The sequence below is a fragment of the Pelodiscus sinensis genome, chromosome 4 (assembly GCF_049634645.1).
Source record: "Pelodiscus sinensis isolate JC-2024 chromosome 4, ASM4963464v1, whole genome shotgun sequence".
Taxonomy (NCBI): domain Eukaryota; kingdom Metazoa; phylum Chordata; order Testudines; family Trionychidae; genus Pelodiscus; species Pelodiscus sinensis.
This window is the reverse complement of record NC_134714.1, coordinates 82,503,815-82,517,896: the sequence shown is the minus strand read 5'-3', so window position 1 is coordinate 82,517,896 and position 14,082 is coordinate 82,503,815. Positions and strand designations below refer to the sequence as shown.

The following is a 14,082-nucleotide window of genomic DNA, read 5'->3' as shown; positions in this document are numbered from 1 at the left end:
TTCTGCCAATTAATACCTAGTTCTTGTGATAGAATATTTCTTGTAATGCAACCTCCCTTTCTTTGTCCTACAGCTATGCATGGAAGCATGACAGGGGATCAGGATGTTGGCTGTGATTGCTATATCCTGGGCACCTTGGTGAGCAAGTCTGGCATCACGGAGGCCCAGACAGTGCTGAAGAAGAAAGTGCACCACATTATCTGGGAGGAAGCTCTGCTGTTCCCATTAGCGGGGGAGGAGGTGCAAGAAGGAACACTGACTCTCACTTTGAGGAACTGCGACAGGTTCTCTCGGCACAGCATTGTTGGAGAAATTAAACTGAGCCTGACTAATGTGGGGGAACCCTTCAGTGTGGCCCAGTGGGAGAAACTGAAGACACCTCAGAAGGTATGTCAATTCCTATCTGTAGCTCGGGCAATGCAACAAGAGTTAGTTTCTGAAGCTAGAGAAGCTTGTTTCAATCTGTCTGTATTTCAGGCATGTAATAACCAGGTCTGCATTTACACCAGGCCAGATTCTGAATGGGGATGAGCCTCCACAACTCCAGTGACTTCAAGAGATCATCAGCACAGCTCAAGATCTGACTATTTCAGCAAATAATCCAAGTGCCCCAACTCCTTTCCTAACTTTATAGCTCACAGCACCTACATAACCCCTCCTTCTCCTTGTGTTACATGACAATTGCTGACCTGCAACAGTCAGCATCAATATCTTGGGGCTGTTGCAGGGATGATCTGAGGTTCGCTAGGTGAGCTGTGTGGGCGTTCTAAACTGGACTAGCTAGAGGTGGTGTCGGCCAAGAGTGACCTACAGCATACGAGCTGATCTACAAAGGTGCTCCACAGACATCAGGATGGAACTGCATTGCAGAGCTGTGGGGAGGGTGAGGCAAGGAATGGAATACAGAGAGTGCTGTAAGTTAGGATTGAAATGTATCAGTGGTGCTAAATGTTGGAAACATGCACCTCTGCAGCTACCTGGCATTAACCTAGGCAGAGCTATTATTTCTTAGGTTTCCTGAGCAGCAAGTTTTGTGAGCCTTTATGATTTTTTAAAAATGTAACTCCTGAGCACGAGGATCAAACAGAGACAGGATTGTGATAGACTCCGTGTAGTCAGATCCAGGGTGCTGGACAGAGCAAAAAATACAGCAAGGGACAGGCATTGCTGAGTGTTGTTGAACACTGAAGTAATCATCTGGCCTTGTAATGCCTGAGGACTACACAGTGAATTTTCTTAAATCGCAGAACTTAGACTCTGCATCAGCAGTTCACCAGCTTCCAGCAGTGCTAGTTTACATGGACAGCACTCAGATACTACAGTGCTGAGCACTATGGAAAACCCTGAGATAGACAGATGGACGATAGGAATAAATGGATGGCTAGGACCAGTTTATCAGATGGTGTTTATGGCGTTGGCTACAGGGGAAACTTTCACCAATTACACTTGTATTAACGCCCCCCCCCCCAACACCCTCTCTGGACATCCTTGTTCCAGTGTAAGAGTGGCTTTTTTTTTCTTGTTTAACTTCACCCCTCCCCCCCTTCTATCTGGAATAAGAATGTTTACCCAGTGAGTTATATCAGTATAACTGTATTGGTGTAAATTCACATTTTAGGCTAAACTGAAAAGCTTTTTCAAGTTCAATATCTGCTCCAGTAATTATTATACAAAAGGTACCAAGATGCTCCCTGTATGTAGCAATTAGGAGACATCAATACATCTTCAAGATGACAGGGCCCTGGACATATTGTCCCCTCTGCCATGTTCCATCTTAACAGCCACTCACTTGATAAGGCAAAATGTATTCCTTTTCTAACCTGAGAGGAGAAGGCTAACATTGACAGTGGTTATGAACAGTGCCCCATTTTGAGCTGAAAGATGTGCAGTGAAAGCGGTCTTTGCGTCATCAGGGACCTGGACGAACCAATCAGTACACAGCCAGCTTAAATATAAGTCATGAATCATTAATTGAGAGCCAGGGCGGGAGGGAATGAGGGAGCAAGAAAGAAATGATCAAACAGCCATAGGAGCTATTTTTATCAGCATACATCAAAGAAAGATGTTGCTGGAATTTGTTTAAAATTTGATAATCTCCTGAAAAGCCATGAGCTGCAAAAGTGTCAAACCCACCCCCTCTAGAATTCTCTTACTCAAATACAAGAACGGAAAGGGGAGCTCACAACTGCCCAGGTAATGTCACTGCTCTTTGGAAATATGGGAAGTACTGTCACAGTCTTAGAGCAATGTTTTCCACATTATGAAAGCTGCAGATGCTAGATTACTACTGCTAGTCATGTCCTCCTCTCCCTTCAGCCTGGTTTAATACTCTCTGCTTCATAGTACCTTCCACATGCATTATTAACTGATTAAACCTCATGATGCATTGGTGCGGTGGGACGTTATTAGAGTCTGTCAAATAACTGATTTCTTACAAATGTACTCTCAGTTTTGAAACATTAAAAAAATGGTCCTACTTTATCCAAAAATCCAAAAATTCCAAATAATTTTGAATGAAAAAAGTCAATCAAACTTTCATTTCCAGTTGAACAAAACATTTCATTCAACCTGAAACAAATTGTTTCATTTAATTTTTGTGTGCCTTGCGACATAAAAAGTGAAAGAAATGAAAAACTAGATTAACAAAACAGTGGTGTCGTTCCATCAGGGATTTGAAATTATGTCTCCCAAATCTGAAGAGAACTTCCTAATCATTGAGCTGTAGGGTATTCTGGGATAGGACTTGCTGGGTATATCTACACAGCAACGTTATTTCGAGATACCAGAGGTATCCCGAAATAGCTACCCCGCATCTTTTGAATGCACCCGTTATTTCGAAATATAGCAGACGCACTATTTCACCATCCCTGTAAACCTCATTCTATGAGGGGTAAGGGATGGCTCGAAATAGCGCTTTATTAAATGACGAAATAAGCTATTTTGAAATAGACTCGAAATAAACTATGCAGTGAATTCAGTGAATACATGGGCATTGTAAGTAGCCTGATTAGACTCCATGTAAATTAATTCAGATTTAGCACAGGTTTTTCAGAAGATGGTTGAGTATAAGGTATTCAGTGCTGCCTGCGCACCTTACCAAAATTCATAAAATAGGCCTACAAAATCTAAGTACTTTATTTAATCTGAGTTTGGAGTTTCCCTGGTAATGACTTCTGTGTATGAGTCATTCCAATCAGATAGTTATGACAGCAACATTTTCTCAAGAGTAAATCTGTTATTAATGAATGTCTGTTCACATCCACAGCAGCCAGCAAGCGGAAAACTTAATCTGAAATATTAATAGCCTACTTAAAACTGAGAGAGGAAGGCACAAAAAAGTCCTGGATAAGGGATCTCTCTTGTAAAGACTCTAGTCTTTTGTGGTAAGCCCGAGGGGAATCCACTCAATTGAACGCTGGCTTTCAATGACCTTTCTGGACCACTTACCTCACATTAAAATGGGGGTTTCTGTCTCATGCTGGTGCTGCCTACTTAAAAATGAATGATTACTTCCCCTTTGTTCCTCCTTTCATATCTCTGTGTGCACATATATTCTCTGTCTCAATCCTCTGACTCCCCATTAGAAAACAATAACATTTTCAAAGGAAATATCAGTTGTCATTAGTGTGATTATCTTCTTCTCGTCCTGCCTACAAGCAGGGGCAGATGACCATTTTGCAGGGCCCCGGGCAGCATAATTCCGTAGGGCCCCCCCCCCTTTGCCACGGCTCATGCGCAGGGCTTTTTGAAGTGCGGGGCCCGGGGCGGCCGCCCCGTTCGCCCTGCCCTATATCCGCCCCTGCCTACAAGGATATATGTCAGTGAGGGAGGGAGGAAGCCCAGAAGGCTAAGCAGACAATCACTAATGGCATACAGAAAGGAATTATGGCCCTGTAAAGCAGGGGTGGGCAATAACACAGTAGCAATTCACTGGCGGGTGCCCACTGCTATATTTACCTGCATGGCCGTAAGTACCAGCTATCGCGGTTCCCGTTGGCCACAGATCAACATTCCTGGCCAATGGAGTGGCAGGAAGCAGCATGGACAGGGACACCACTTCCCGCAGCTCCCATTGGTGGGAATGGTGATCTGTGGCCAATGGGAGCTGTGATCACCAGTACCTGTGGCAGTTCAGGTAAATATAGTGATATATTTATAAATATAGCGGAGTCCACCAGGAGCTAATCCTGGTGGACTGGATCCAGCCTGTGGGCTAGTATTTGCCCACCCCTGCTGTAAAAAGAAAGTCTGATCATTCAAAGCAGCTACCTCAAAGGAACTAGAGGTTGGGGAAATAGAAGGAATCACTTGCAGATTTGGGGGGAGACATGCCAAGAAATTGACTGTCAAGCTTAAGTGACTAGTTCTAATTCATGCCGTGTATGCATGTATGTTAGTATTGTGATATCCCTGGGCATTGTCTTCTCTTTCCCTGGAGAGAAAACATCTGGATTATATAGAGCTAGGATTTAAGTTTAGCCAAAATTTATTTTGCACAAAGGTATCTAATATAAGGGACAAACAACTAAAGGAGATAATCAAAGTAAGAGACATAGCTGTAGGATAATCTGTGAGAAAAGGATAGAGCCTAAGGATACAGCTAAATTTCTCTATTTAAATCAGTCTGGTCCTGCCCAGCATGCTATATCAGTTACATCCTCATGCTCCGTTCACTGGAGTAAATATCCCATTGAACATTGCTGTTAGGAAACAGTTTCCAACAGCAATGAAAGGGTTAACTCACACAGAGAAGAGAGCACGACTGTGAACTTTGTCCAAGAGCCAACTCTGACTTGTTTCACCAGACCTCAACTCGTTTAACTGGGGATCCTCCTGGGAGCCAAAGACAATGTGACTTGCTGCATTTGAGCATTTATCATAGATCTTTGGCCCCACATTGCTCTGTGGTATGAACAAGAGTGAATTTTAAATGTGCCTTTCCTTCCTGCTCTTCTTCTCAACTTCTAGGAGCTGGATGCAGGCTATGGGGAGATACTCCTCTCCATCAGCTATCTGCCAGCAGCAAACCGCCTGCTTGTGGTGCTCATAAAAGCCAAGAACCTCCATTCCAAGCAGCTGAAAGATCTCCTGGGGAAAGGTGAGTGGGGAACAGCAACAGGGGGACTGGGCAAATTTCTTTAGGACCCAATGGAATTAGGGTGGTCTGATTTACTGTGATTCTGCAGAGTCAGAATCTAATCTTATGCCCCTCATTCCCGTATCTAGACATCTGGCACATCAGCAAGGTAGTCATATTTGTCATCCTAGGTACATAGCACATAAGCACCTGCCTGCTCATAGTGTGTCATTCGATCACCATTAATGGTCTAATTACAGCTAGAAACCAATGATGGCAAAGGCTGCATTCTGTGCGGTGCTTTCAGGACAGGCAGGGACAGGGTGGAGCAAAGAGGCTTCTGAAAAACCAGTAGCCCTGCCCCAGTGGTAAAAGTAACTTACAATTTCTTACAGGTACTGTTCTATTGCAACCCAAGTCCCTGCCAGCTCTATAAATAGCTCCTTACTGGCTTGTGCCGCATCTCAGCCAGCTCTTGCTGGTGCTGCGCACCAGGGCGCACCTGCTTACTTTCCCCTCTAGCTGTTATAATATTGCTAAAGTACCACTCAGCACTTTCAAATTGCTTGGCCACACTCTCTTGTGAAAGGGGGAGTTCTACTGGTGCATAATGATCCTTTCTTGCCCCTAACCCATCTGAGAGCCTTTAAGAAGGAGGGTAGAGAAAGCGAGTCTTCTAAGACTTCCCTCTAATCTGCAGCCCTATGTTAACTCACCCTGCTTCATTCTCTGCACTGCAGAACTTCCTACCACATCCCCTTATGGCAGTGATGGGAAATAATTTTTGATTGGGGGGCACTCCAAGTACTTGGTAAGTGATCAAGGGCCTCATTCTTCCATGATATTAATGGAGGTGGTGTGGGGTCTGGTATGGAGGTTGGATGCAGAAGGGAGTTTGGGGTAAGTGATTGGGGTGCAGGAGGGCATGGGGGGTCTGGGAGGGACTTTGGCTGAAGTAGGGGGTTGTGACCAGGGGCAGGAGTCTGGGGTGCAGGCGGGGGTGCAAGGTCTGGGAGGGGATTGTGACCTGGGGCCAGAGGGGGTGTAGGGATTTGGGTTGTGACCAGGGATAGGAGGTTGGGGTGCTAAGTGTGGGAAGGGTTGTCCCCTGGGGCAGGAGGGCAGGCGGGGGGCAGGGTCTAGGAGGGGGTATTGCAGGAGCAGGGGTGCAGAGCAGTGTTCCCTCTAAGCTGCAGAGCAGCACAGGAGGTTAATCAGCCCCGAGCCTCTGCCTGGGCAAGGCTGATTAATCTCCTGTGAAGCTGTACTGCTGCTCAGCTTAGAGGGAATGCTGGTGCAGAGGGTTTGGGTTAGGTGAGGTAGGGAAGCAGTGTGGGGGAGCAGTGGGTTGGGAGGTGAGAGGGGCTGGCAGACTGTGGCTGGGAGGAGCTCTCCTGGGTGACTCCTGGCCAGCAGCCCTACCCAGAATGTTCCTCTGCTCAGAGAAGCTGGAGAGAGCTATGTGCTGCTCTGAATCTTGAGAGCCAGTGGGACGAGGGAGGGGTTTGCATGCTGCCTGTCCTGTAAACAGGCAGCTAGCATTGGCTGGAAACTGGCCAATAGGAGCTGCGAGATCATGCTGGAGGTGAAGGCAGAGTATGAAGCCTCTCCTCTCCTCCCCCGCCAGGCTTGCAGCGCTCACAGAAATAGATGGCCATAGCAGAGGGCTTCTCTGAGCAGTGTGTGGGAGTGGGGCATGTACGGAAACTGCTGTGCCCAGAGGCCAGATCCTGCAGCTTGGCAGGCTGGATTCAGCAGTCTGGCAGGCCGTATTTTTTCTGCCCCACCTTATGGGGAACACTGAAGAGTCTTTAGAAGTATGTGTTTGTAGGACCTGTACAGCCAGGTTGTAGCAGGGAGGCAAAGGCCATCACTGAATATTTCTTTTTTCCAATGATCTCATTGGATCCATAGGCCGAGGAAGGAATCCATAGAATTCTTCCAGTACAGAATGAGCTATGTCTACTCTGGCAAATGAATTCCTGTTAGAATTCAGCAGTTTCCTCTTCCCTTTGCAGGTTATTTCTATTTAGGGAAATGGGACCCATTGCTTTTGTAGATGCAATACTGGATAGAAACCCCAAACATTGGTGGGGTTCAAAATCCAGCCCCAGATCTGTGTCACAAACTCTCTCTCTCTCACCTTCAGTTCTGTCCCAGAGTACACAAAATCCTTGCATGCAAACTTCCCTGAGCTCCAAGGGAATGTTTTTGATCCAGATGCTGATCTCAGTCTGAACATGCTATTGCATCTGTTATTGTCTAACATCTGCCTGTGCAGCTTAGACTTTAAAAACAGGGTTAAAAAGCCAACAAAAAAATTAAAACAACTTTTAAGAAGAGAAAAAACAAATACAAGTTGCTCAAATGCTTTTCCTTTGGTCCGTCATCATTAGTTCAGATTCTCTTTTAATGACTGTCTGCCCGTCCTCTGCTCATCTCTGTGGTGTCTTTCTTTTCATCATTCCCATGCAGATGTATCTGTCAAAGTGACCCTGAAGCACCAGTCTCTGAAACTGAAGAAGAAACAGACCAAGCGTGCAAAACACAAGATCAACCCAGTCTGGAATGAGATGATCATGTTTGAAGTACCCCATGAGCTGCTACGCGCGTCCAGTGTGGAGCTAGAAATGCTAAGCCAAGATGGCCTCGGGCAGAGCCAATCACTGGGCAAGTGCAGCCTAGGTCTGCATGCCACAGGTACAGAGAGGAACCACTGGGAGGAGATGCTGAGGAACCCCCGGAGGCAGATAGCCATGTGGCACCAACTTCATATGTAGCCATGCAATCACTATCATGACCAGTCAACTGCCTTTCCATAATGGGAGGTCTTGGAGACAGGAGGAGTAAGCCAAGTTCTATTTCACCTTGCTGGAACATGAACCACATCCATCCATAAAATGATCAGTCACAACACCCCTTTATGGGCACTGCCTTTTTTGGGTTTCCTGCCACACGAATTCACTTAAGCTAGACCAGGCAAAGTCCTGGCACATTCATTGTAGGGGAGAGTTCCAGAACTCTCTCCTAGGGATGGAATGCATCTCCCCACCAGACCTCTAACTTCTACAAGGACAAGACTCTGACTCTGAAAAGCCACTGATGAAAATAAATAGGGACTGTCAGGCCACGGTAGGGGTTATATTGAAACGGGAGCTGGAAAAGGAAAAAATGGGAGCATTCTTTTATTTATAGATTTTTGATGGAGAAAGAAAGTCTAATTTTTAGTTAGCTTATTTTTTATTTTATATGTTCAGGAAATATCTGCCCTGCTTTCATTGGAAGACTCTGTGGATGACTGGAGAGCTAGCAGGTATACAGCATACTATAGAAGGGAAACCTGATTAAGTAAGAGGGAAAGTGAGTTTTATTCACAGTGTTCAAATCTGCTTTTTGCCTTTTTATTAATTTTGTTTAAATCAAGCCCTTGACAAACAGTTTAGAAGAAAGACTCTCTTTGTTAAAGATTTCGCACCTCTAGTAATAGCGGAGAAATCTCCCAGTGTTTCTAGCTCTGTTACAGAGACCGCCAGCAAAACAGGGAAGCACAGATTGACATTGCTAAGGTTAAGATGTAGAAGGATTTTTCTATTAATACAAAGTTGGGGACGGAGAAGGGCACAATTACTCTTTTGTTCATTTTTGCTCCCGTGGGTATTTTTTCAGAATCATGGGATTTCTGAGCTCCTTTTGGGAGTGTAGGGTTCAGCCTCAAAACTCAGGCCTTCAGCCATCTCAGATTGTGGCAGCCTAGCTTTTCTAGTGGAAGCAACTGAGCTAGCTACAGGTTTGACCTCACAGAATTAGAGATGTTAACACACACACTATCGTGTATAGAACTAAAATCTGTCCCTCGTCCTGTGGTAAAGACATCCCCAAGTAACAGAAGTAGTGTCCAACCTCAGTGCCAGGTTCCTGACATGACAACAAAAATTGGGGGCGGGGGGAGTCGCTGCAATAGCAAACTGGCCATGTCCATTTTGCCAATCAATGTTTTCCATATTGCTTTATGTGAGTGTAAGGAACAAAGAGTTCAAAAATGAAATCAATGAAATAAAAAATAAACCTCCTGAGATCAACGAAAAGAAGCTATACAAGAGAGAAACTTGATAAAGGTAAAATGAAACAGAAAAAGAGACTAGAGGGACACAAAAAAACAGAGCAAGAAATTGGGAGAGAGAAAAGCAAAGAAGCAGAGTTATTTTCTGGAGACTTTACTGTACATATCCAGCCTTTGAAGTGAGCACTGCCAAACCCTGTGTCTAGATTTCTTCCTGTTCTTTCGTTGCTGGAGTCTTTGATATCTTGGATTTAGCGTTGCTAAAAGCCATTGAAAAGATGAAAGCTTCTAAATCCCTTATCCAATATATATATGTGCAAAGTGGTGTATTCCTCTTTCTCCCACTGCTCCTGGGGGAGCTCTCTTCACTGTCTCTCACATGCAGAGCATTGACACGATGGGAAAAAAATGACAGATAATGTTCCATCTGGTTATTGCCAATGACTTCCCACAAATCCTTCCACTTACTGCCATCCTTTCTGCTTAGAAATAGACTGATTTTGGAAGGGATCATATTCCAAGAAGCAGATGTGACTGAGTAAATTAGATGGGAATGTTTCACCAACAGTTTGGATTCGATGCTGAGGTGCTATACTGAAATCTTACTTACCAGCATTGCTTAGACGAGTAGCCCAGAAGGCTGCCAGGTACTACACCACCACAGGACTGATGACTTTGTCTTCACTGTCCCACTAACTCACCATCATCTACTACTTTCACTTGTGCTTTGGAACTTTGGCCTGGCTTAAGTGTAATTTATTTACTCTCTTTTCCGTGTCTTGAGATACAGGAGGAGTATCATCAGTGGCTATTTCTATGTCCCTATGAGCTTGTCCCTTGTCTTACAACATTCCATGGCAAACAATGGACTCGCCTTTAAGAGACATGCTTGGGGACCAAGCATTCAAGGGCTGCATATATAATCATGCCACCTATAGTTCTGGACTTCTAAAGAGTAGGACACAGGAGACAAAAATTACAGTGCTTCCTATTTAATTCTAGCAATGATCAAATTGATCCATCATTTCATGTGAATAAATCTATGAAAGCCAAAGTATTTGTAGTATCAATTACCCAATCTCCACCAAATCTAATAAGATTTAATCACTTTAACCTGGTATTACTCAATCCATTCCCTTGCCTCTGGAAGATTGCTGCTTAATTAATACACAAAAGCCAATTTTTTTTGAAAGAGATAGAGGAAGAATGCACATAAGACTCAGAGATGATAAAAGATGGACTACAGCTAAAAGTTATTATCCACCTTGTTGTTCATTGCAGTTTACATGGCCCAATGCCTATATCAACAGCAGTGTAAGACTTATCTGTATAAGAAGATCAAACAGTTATTGAATAATAGGTATAGACTTGATTGTAATAAGAGGCTGCATGTTGGTGAATCTTAATTCATCCATCTTTGCCTCTCTACTTTAAATTGCTTTTTAGTTATATTATTAATATATCATGAATTAACTGAATATAATATTAACTTATAGTAATAATAAAGCTAAAGAATCTTTCAGGATGTTTGAGTCCAACCTCTTGCTGCATCCATAATTTGGCTTTAGCCTTACTATAGATCTAGACCTTTTTTGTTTTAACTGTGCAAACTCATTTTAACGTTGAGTCTCCTCTGAGTGCTACTAATCTACAACATGTTATTTCTTGATGGTGATGTTATGATAATTGGCTGGCATTGGAGATCCCAAATGGCCAGTTACTGCTATGACCAGAAAACCAGAGCATTAAGTTACTGATCACAACTCAGGAATGTGAATTCAACTAGTTGTTATGCTCCATGATAGTGCAGAAAGAAGTAAAATTTTGAAAATGGTAGGACAGCAGAAAAGGCAAGACAGCTTCATTGGAAATGCAGCTCCCTAATTGCATATGAACCATTTTCATTATGTATCCCATCTGTGGATTTTTTTCACGAAAAGGGTATTGGGACTACAGCACCTGACAAAAGACTAGTAGGTAAAAAGACAGTTATTCTCTTACAATTTGTACTGTGATTGTAGGGTGCTGTATCCTAGCTGTGTGGATAGTCCTGTTTGCAGAGTTAGCACTGAATCAATGTACCAGCATGGTAGTAAGGGAGGATAGTTGTAAAACATTGTTGATTATTAAAGAGATAACCTGAAGACCTAAAAGGCCTGAATTCAAGTTTTCTTGATGTTTGCCTGGGATTCAGGTCTGAGATTCCAAGCTGAGTTCTCCTTTTATAATTAAACAATACACAGAAAATTCAGTTATCTTACAATTGCAAACAGCAATATTTGATCCCTGAACTGCATACTGGACTCACCTCCACTCCACAATATTAGGAGTCATTGAGTCTCCATTATGTACCGTGTAGTGATAGTTGTTCATTGTTATTCACCAGCAAATGCATGATTTGTATGTGATTCAATAAAGAGGTGGAAAATAGGGTACAGGCCACATCAGTAATGGAGGCTAGAGTTCAACACAATGGCATTTAAGAGCACTATGACAAATTTACCAAAGGCACTGAACTGAATGTGCGTTTGGCCTCATTCCTTGCACTTTTGCAAAGGTCATCTTAAGTCTGATTAGATCTAACTAGAGAGCTGGGATGGAACATGTTACATGTAAAGTTTAGCTCAATCACAACTGAATTTTGTTCTCTTAAAAAAGTTAACACAGTGATGAGCTATAGGAAATAAAACTTAGCATTAAAATAGTTTCTCACTGATGAATCTCAAAAGAATAGTGATCAGCAAAGAAAAATAGTGCTATATGGCTTTCCAACATGAATGGCCAAGCTTTCCTAGTTCTCAGCCCCTTTTATTGATGTCTTTATTGTACAGAACCAGCTTTTGATGGTCTACATTGTACTCACAGTTCAAAGCACAAAAAGAAAGCATGAGACCCGTCAGTCATGTGTCTGATGTTACAGCACAAATGTGAATCTTTAGTAGTAAATAAACAATTCCAAACTGTGAACATTGTGTCTGTTTTAATTGTGGTTGGATAAGTCCCTTATGCTAGTGGTTCCCAACCTTTGTGATACCAGGGATTGGCAAACCTATTCAAAAAGTTTTGGCGGACTGGTAACATTTTTATTCGCATATTTGTGTGTTCATTACGCAAATAATGAATATGCAAATATGGAAATAAAATGATACTGGTCCACCAAAAGCCCCGGCCTCCAGAGTCCCCTACTGATAACCTTAACCCCTAGAGCCCCCCTTCAACACACCCCAGCACCAACCACTGACCTTAGAGTCCCCTGCACCCAATCCCCCTAGTGTCAGTCTCCCACCCTCAGAGGCCCCCAGTGCCAGTGCCCCACCCCTTAAAGCCCCCCACCACCAGACCCCCAGTGTCAGACTCCTGTTTCCAGAGCCCCACTGCACCCAATACCCCTGAGCCTCCCCCCAGTCCCAGGCCCCAATGTTAAACCCATCCCAGAACCCCTAGTGCCAGCCCTGCCACTCCACTACTAGCCCTACACCCAGAGCTCCGCAGCACTAGCTCCACATCTGGAGCCCCCAATGCCTGCCTCACCCCCGTCCCCTAGCCCTGCATTGCCTTCCAGCTGCCAGCTGAATGCTGCTGCCCAGGGTGCAGCTGCTCTAAGGCTGCCCTCCCGTCATGCAGTGACATGCTCTTCTGCGTCTGAAAAGAAACTCTGCCCCTGCCCTGACAGATTTGGTGACAGCCCAGCCCCCAACACATGCATGGGCTCAATGGTGCCTGCAGCACACGTGACGGCAGGGCCAGCCCATAACATTTTGACACCTGAGGAAGAGAGCTCAAATGACGCCCCCATGCCTCCTCGCTTGGGTCAAATCTTTGGAAGGTCTCAATTCTGCCTTCTTCCTGTTCTACTCCTCTCATGATACTGCTCTGCTACCCACATATGCACCAACAGCAGACACAATTTTCTACACTCTGGGTCCTAGTGGTGCCCACCCCCTCCCAGTTTGGCACCTGAGGCAGTCGCTTCAGTTCGCCTCATGGTAAGGCCAGCCCTGAGTGACGGGGTGGGTGCACATTTGTGGTGGCTCAAGAGTTCCTCCCCAGGCTGTTAACAGTTGGGGCCTAGAGGCTCAGGGTCACTGAGCCCGTGTGCATCTCAGGCTCATGGCACCCACCCGACATCCGGGCAGCACTAGTGCCCCCAATACCTGCTGGTTTGAGTCAGGGAGCCTGGCTGCCCCTGCACAAGTCCGACCGGCGCTGCCAGCGGCCTGGGATGTTGGGAAGTGGCCAAACATGTGGTGCAGGCTAAGCAGGGGAGACCCTGCGGGGGGAAGCTGGGCCCTGCTGGAGGAAGGGCAGAAATCACAGACATCCAATGCAGCTCCCTGGGGCCTCTAACCTGATCCACAGCAATACTGATAAAGGTCAGGATGCTCATGGCCTCAAAGGCTCCACTCCCTGGTCCGGAACATGCCGCCCACAATGGAAGGACATGGAGCAGCCACCCACCATACAGCACCACCAGCTGGGCTGCGTGGGTGCTGCCAGAGCTGGATCCAGGGGCCATGGTGAGGCTGCCTCAGCAGGGATAACTTCACCACAGCCCAGCTCCAGCCATGACACCTGGGGCTACTCACAGTGCCACTTACTGTAGGAGGGTGGGAGAATTTTTAGTGAGTGCGCAGGTATGCACCTTACAGGGAATGGAGCTCCCCAGAGGGCGGGACTCATTAGCAGCTGGGGGCATGGCTTGGCAGAGTGCCACAGCCCGGCAGGCAGGAGTTTGTGGCCTGACACCAGTCTGCAGACCGGTGGCTGGAAACTGCTGCCTTATGCTTCTAACTTGCAAAGCATATTTAAGATTTTTTTTTAGTGAGTCAGTGAAGAGTTTTTGAGCCATACTATTGAGTACAGAGATGGTATACAGTTATGCTGTGGTATGAGGCAAGAGTGTGATCCTGAAGTCTGCCAAACACAGGAAAGTTCCTGTCTTGCT

The 14,082-nt window shown here is 45.2% G+C and overlaps 1 protein-coding gene across 1 annotated transcript in view; it reads left to right on the top strand.

Moving 5' to 3' along the window:
- The window catches only part of SYT13 (synaptotagmin 13), a 28,753-nt gene extending 16,649 nt beyond the window's left edge, over nt 1–12,104 (top strand). Inside the window, exons 4-6 of the mRNA XM_006124494.4 lie at nt 74–387; nt 4,969–5,098; nt 7,553–12,104. Of these exons, the coding sequence (XP_006124556.2) occupies nt 74–387; nt 4,969–5,098; nt 7,553–7,857 (749 nt within the window). The 3' untranslated portion in view covers nt 7,858–12,104. The remainder of the gene's footprint in view (nt 1–73; nt 388–4,968; nt 5,099–7,552) is intronic.
- The last annotated feature ends 1,978 nt before the right edge of the window (nt 12,105–14,082 follow it).